Below are 6,091 nucleotides of genomic sequence, written 5' to 3'. Positions count from 1 at the left end.
ATTTAAGATTTGTCTTGCATCTAATGTTTAAATTGATTTGACGTCCCCATGAGGCTATTTGATGTGACTTATCAACTTTATGTCAATTCAACTCGGGGGAAACAAACTGTCCGCCCACTCTACAAGCGCGGCTGATTGACGCCTATGAGCAGACGCTTCATACCATCAGATGTATACACGTGTCCCACATCCCACGGTTCATACCACCTATAAATACCCAAAGTTTGGCAAGAGGCAAAGGTAATGAAACTCTCAATACACAGCATTCCATAACAAGTTTATATTTTCTTCTCCCCCTTTATTGATTGATTTGTGTAGCCCCTGGGCACTGTTCCGACCACCTAAACCTGACTTGACCATCGGAGTGTATACGACCGCCACCACCCCCGTTGGTTCCGACCGTGTGTGCCTGACCATTTGTTCATTTCGCAGGGAGGAATACGTGGAGTAGCTATAAGTTGGCCACGTGGAGGAGCCATTTTTGGAGGTCAACACATATGTTAAAAAGAAAAACCAGATTTTTACACATGAAAGGTACAACTACAACGATATCCTTCATGTAGGGATGAAAATTCCATCTGACATACTCTGTACAACATGAACATCAGACTCTAAGTGGAAAAATCTTTGTGGACATATATAAGCAACCATATGCATATTCTTCCCCTCATAGCCAATGTGTACCAAATTCTCTATAAAAATAGCCCATACAAAATATCCATGAGCAAAATAGTATGTAAAACTGGAACATAAAACAAAATCCAATTATGTAATTCAAATATCTTGAAGGTCTCTGCAAAGCTACTGCCCCAAAGCCACCTGTAAAAAAGGCCATCATAACAAGCTTCACCTCCTAGAGCTCCAGTCTTCCGGTGACAATGCCGAGCACCAAAACAATGGGATGGAGCGCGTTGAGGCCTTCACGCTTCAGCCTCACTCCGGGAGGCTCAGGCACCTTAAGTCCAGGCAAATTACAAGGCAAACAATGAAATAGAAACAAGAGCAACGACCAGTTGGTGCACATGTACCCAATCATCTAACAGCATGAATCCATGCACCTCCATTCTTTGGGCTGTTCCTTCTACTTCTTCCTTTTCGGGTTCTCTTCTAGCACAGCAAAAACAGCACCTTGATTTTCAATCTCAACTTTGGGTGTCTCATTAGTTTTTGATTGATAACATGAAGAATAATTGACGGGCTCAAGAAAGCAAAGCTTTTGAAAACGAAGAATAAAAGCCATTTGCAGATAATTATAGCTCAAGACTAACAATAATGATGATCTATCTATGAAAATATAACAATTTGAAACATGCAAAGTAACTCAAGAATCAAAAGTATTTCGCACTTAAAAAAGGACAATTTATCTGCTTAAAAATAGCCTGACCGAGTTAGGTGAGTTTCAAGCATTGGAATCACTTAACAGACCAATATAAGTTTGGAGAGCAAGACAACTTAGCTAAGCTCTCCCCACAAAGAGTTGGGCAAGTGGGTTTAGAGGAGAAATCAAAATAATGCTTACTGAAAAAAATATATATATAAAATAAAATAAATAAAACTGCATCCCAATCATTCCACTTCCCACCAAATTCGTCAATTAAATCCTCCATTAAAGCAACAACGAATAACAATCCTTAAATAATGTAATAACCCTTAGCCCCTGTTTGGTTTGGATAACAATTAGTTTTTTTTAAGGATGGGCGCGGGTCGGTTCGGTTCGATTCTAAAGAGAACCGAACCAAACCGAGATTTTCGGATATCTAATAAATGGAACCGTCGGGTCCAAATATAATTATGGAACCGTTCGGGTTCGGTTCCATTCGGTTCAGTTCGGTTCGGTTCTGTACTATAATTAAATTTTTTAACATTTATAACAACATTATATAAATACAACTAATGATATATTCAATAGTTTTGGAATGTCAGAGACTAGTAAACTACCTTATTCAAATGATCGCTACGATCAAAGCTTCAATTGGCGAAGGTCACAGCTTCGATCAGAGGTCACAATGTTGACCAATGATTGTATAGGTTTTGGAATATTAGCGAGGCTGTAGAGTGAGTGCGAGAGTCGAGACAACGTTATGCACTTCAGTTTTGGTGTTTAGGGTTATTTAGTGTATTTGATCTTGCTTGGCTAAGAAATGAAACAATAAAATGAGTAATTGGGCCAAAAATTAAAAAATTAGAAGCGAAACAAATTATTGGACCAAAAATTTAGATTTAGAAATCGTTAATTTGTTAGTTTGTTTAGAAAAAATTGAAATTAAAATAATTGGATTTACTCAATTTAAAAAAAAAATTAGAAATATTCGGTTCTTATTCGATTCTTCGGGTCTTGGTCTAGAATCGAGAACCGAACCGTACCCGTCGGTTATCAATTCAAATACCCGTTCGGATATTTAATTTGACAAGAACCGTCGGGTTCGGTTCGGTCCTAGTTTTTTTAGTAGATTTTGATGAAAGTTGGTGAAATGTGTGATTGAAAAGCATATAAAAGTTGTGATTCCAACAAATGTAAGATGGAAAATGAGTTTTAAGAAATGAGGCCAGACAATGGCTTAATTACAAGTTCTTTGAAGTAATATTAGCAACTCCCTTGAAGACTCAAAATCCAAAGAAAATTTCAATTGTTTGCTAAAAGTTGCAGAGACTTATTGAACTAAATTTTTACAAAGATCATCAAAATCAATGTAGTCAAAAATGTAGGAAATCAAGAAAAACGTGGTGGAATGGAAGAGTGGTGTAAAATCACAAAAAATAATAGGCCAACTACAAAACTATAGCAACTAATCAGTGCATACAACAACACTGGCATGTGACAGACCTGGCCAATTGGACCCATTTGAAGTATATGCTGAACATACTCGAACATGATCCTCAACGTAAACTTTCCTTCTTCAAGCTTTTCCAGAAACTTGGTCTGTTGATCTTTTGGAATTACTTCATGGACTTTGTCCATGAATCCGGACAAGTCGCACATGCCTAATTAAATTGAAAATTGTACATTGCAAAACAGAATTAACCAAAACATCTTTTTTTTAATAGGAGAATTAACCAAAACATCTACGATAAGCAAAGATTATTCATTTGAATAACATTAGAACTGAAGGTACATAACCATGAGAAAGGATGCAGACCTAAAAGTCGGCTCACAAATGGTTTGGCATCAAAAACTTCAAATTCATTCATGTGTTCACTTTTTAGATAAATATCACTGGACTTTTTGTTGCTGCAACTCTGCATTATGGAAATAGAATAATCAAAACTGTTTCAACACCACAGCCATGTAGCATAATCTACTCTATGAATAAAGATGACATTTCAGCATTACCATTAGAAAAAAGAAAGCAAAAAGAGGTTCAAAACAAAAATATGGTTCCAAAACATTTACATGTGCTACTTGTGATTCTCCAACTGTATAAATCAGGGTTCAGTTGACCAGTTTAGTTTACTTCTACAATAACTCATAAGCATGGGAAGACATGCTGTGCATCCAATATCATTCTTCATCCCAGACAATGATTAAAGCCTCTCTCAAAAAACATGTAAAAGTAAGTCTTTAGGCTGTTTTCTAGTATCAATATAAACTTAGAAAGATGGACGTGAAAAAAATGTAATGGAGCATAAGGTTATGGGGGCGTTGGCTGGAGGTACAGAGTGCTAAACCGCGTGATAGAGTATGAGATATGGAGGTGTCTGTACGCGTACCATAACACACGAGACTTGTAAATTGAGTTTAAAATGAAAAGAAATTTTAGTATCATTTTCAATAGTTTACTTTTTCCTTCCTTTCTAAGTAAAAGAGTTACTTAAAGTTTGTTCAAACTTTGACCAATAAATAAATGCTTACTTTAAAACTTGCTTATTGTGAATTTTCTAAGCTTAGCCAAACATGCTCGAAGCTCTTACTTGAGGTTTTAACTAAGATTGATTTTTACTTGATCTGTGTCAATTTGGACCTTATCCCAAAGAATTAAGCTATGAGTTAAGGTATCTCCATTTATTATTTATTCTTCTTCTAGTTTCTTTGGAAGTAGTTGAATTACCTTTCGAGAAATTTTCTCAAACAACACCTTCATGAGAAAGCAAACAACAAATAAAGACCTATCCAATGGTTAGAACAAAAATTCTATCAGTTTCTCAAGATAAAGGAAATGAGAATCCTCCAAGTAATAAAGACTTGTTGACACAAGTTCAGTGTTGGACACAAATTTGGAGTCATAATATATATACATACAAACATATCTGGGAAAAAATAATTTTTAAATCTTGACTCCAGAATTTCCAGTGCAACCTTATCTAGTCTTGTTCGCATCAACCAAGGTGGCTCAAAATTGGTTGCAGAACCATGAAGGTAACATATTTATTTGCCTTATATGTCTTCCATGGAAAATGTAGCCCCTTAGAAGCAGAACCCTTCACTGGACTTGAAGCTTGGTTAGTAGGATTCATAAGCTACTATCCAACTAATCCTAGAGGAAAATACATGCCCAAGGTATGAAATTGCAAGGAGTCAGCTTGTGATACAATAAAAAATAAAATTTGGCCACTAACAATATCATTGAGCTTTAAAAAATGAAACGGTGAAAATGGCCAACAGAAATTCAGCAGCAAAATCAAACCCCAATCAGCCATCAGACATGCAACATTTTATCACCAGGCTACCATTTGCTTAAACTTGTAAATCTGCCATTATACAAAAGCTATTTTTCAATTATAGGATATCACATAGGCCAAAAAGAGGAGAAAGAAATCCCAAGAGGATTATTGATTCTCGACAGTGCTATCCTGTTGTGATTTTATGACAGCTGGAGCTGTAGCTTTGTCGAATGATTGTGGGGACGTTTCATTCAGGTGGTTAGTCTTTCCAGATTCAAGCAGATCACATATACAAATATGAAGAATATTTTAAAAGGAGCTGTCAATTAATGTGAGAAAAAGATAAGAATTAGGATATGCACATAAAATGGATCAAAGCCCATCAATTTAAAATAAAGAAGTTACTCGTCAAATGACAAAGAAACCATACCAATTTTCCACATACCGACCAAATTTAAATAGTATGTATATGAAGAAAAAATGTTTGATAGTTGAAATGGACAAAAATGTATCAGGGATTCATTGTAAAGAAACACTACTTAATCTAATGTCGAAAATCTTCAGCCAAAAAAGACAGTCTAACAACATAATATTTGTAACAGAAACAGTTTAGCAATAAAATTGACTCAAAACGCACATTATCAATTTTCTTACTGAGCATTTATTCTGAAGTATACAAATCATCCTGTACCAATTTGAAAAGAAAAATGCATTGTAACGCTAAAAGTGCAGATTGTTTAATATGCATGTATACAACCATAGTACTTCAAAATTTAGTGAAGGAAAAAGAAAGGAAGAGAAATTTTTTGAATCTATTCATATTTGTTTGTCCACTACATTATGGAAATCCAAGCTGAAAATTCAAAGCATTAATCATCTGATAAAGAACCCAACTCAATTAACTCATAATAATCAACACTCACTTGGCGATTAAGAGTTGTAGGATCATGTCTCGCCCAGAAAACATCAGGCAGAGCCTCATAACTACACTCTCTGGAAGTCCAATTCAACTCCCCAAAAATAACCCATCCCGAATTACGTGAACTACGTAATCATCAAGTCCCTGCCCTCTGGAAGAATCTAAAGAGAAATCCATAGAAAAGTCAGTGGAATTGCGCACATAAATCTGAACTTGTACAGCCAGCTCATTCTTTGAGAGGCGAAATTAATGGAAGGAAATCGAGGGTTTAGAATGGAAGGGAGGATAGAAAACGTGGTTATGGCAGTGGGTGTAAGTATTGTACATCTATGTCCAATTATACATTGAACATAAATATTTTTAATATATAATTAATATAATTTATTGATAGATTTATTATTTAATTAAATTTAATTAATAAACAATTAAATTAAATAATAGAGTCCGTAGATTCAAATTTTCGTAATTTGTTAATCACAGAGAGTTGTGATTGTAAAATACAAATTACATATGATTGAATCTTAAATCGTTTATGGTCATAAGTAATAATGAGATACGAATAGACCATCACGT

General features: G+C 35.1%; 1 protein-coding gene across 5 annotated transcripts; it reads right to left on the bottom strand.

The window, feature by feature from the left end:
• Window positions 1-302: 302 nt before the first annotated feature.
• LOC111408896 (signal recognition particle 54 kDa protein 2-like) lies at window positions 303-5,852 on the bottom strand. Of its 5 annotated transcripts, none has more exons than XM_023038731.1 (4): window positions 4,295-5,852; window positions 3,138-3,237; window positions 2,825-2,982; window positions 303-1,107 (listed from the first exon to the last, which is right to left on the bottom strand). In XM_023038731.1, the coding sequence occupies exons 1-4, from the start codon at window positions 4,313-4,315 to the stop codon at window positions 1,033-1,035; spliced, it is 354 nt and encodes a 117-aa protein (XP_022894499.1). In that variant the 5' UTR covers window positions 4,316-5,852; the 3' UTR covers window positions 303-1,032. The 5 variants fall into 5 exon arrangements, with proteins under 5 accessions (XP_022894499.1, XP_022894500.1, XP_022894496.1 ...); XM_023038732.1 differs by having other exon boundaries at window positions 304-1,104; XM_023038728.1 differs by lacking the exon at window positions 303-1,107 and having other exon boundaries at window positions 2,439-2,982; window positions 4,295-4,686; window positions 5,523-5,852.
• Between the last annotated feature and the right edge of the window lie 239 nt (window positions 5,853-6,091).

The sequence above is a fragment of the Olea europaea genome, chromosome 14 (genome assembly GCF_002742605.1).
Source record: "Olea europaea var. sylvestris chromosome 14, O_europaea_v1, whole genome shotgun sequence".
In the NCBI taxonomy this organism is placed as follows: domain Eukaryota; kingdom Viridiplantae; phylum Streptophyta; class Magnoliopsida; order Lamiales; family Oleaceae; genus Olea; species Olea europaea.
The sequence above is the reverse complement of the archived record's forward strand: the minus strand, read 5'-3'. Positions and strand labels throughout refer to the sequence as shown.

Coding starts and splice junctions, on each gene's coding strand:
- LOC111408896 (XM_023038728.1), bottom strand. CDS start 4,315: ATGCGAACAAGACTAGATAAG. Junction 3,238..4,294: donor TGCGAACAAGACTAGATAAG/GTTGCACTGGAA, acceptor TCCATAATGCAG/AGTTGCAGCAACAAAAAGTC. Junction 2,983..3,137: donor ATTTGTGAGCCGACTTTTAG/GTCTGCATCCTT, acceptor CAATTTAATTAG/GCATGTGCGACTTGTCCGGA.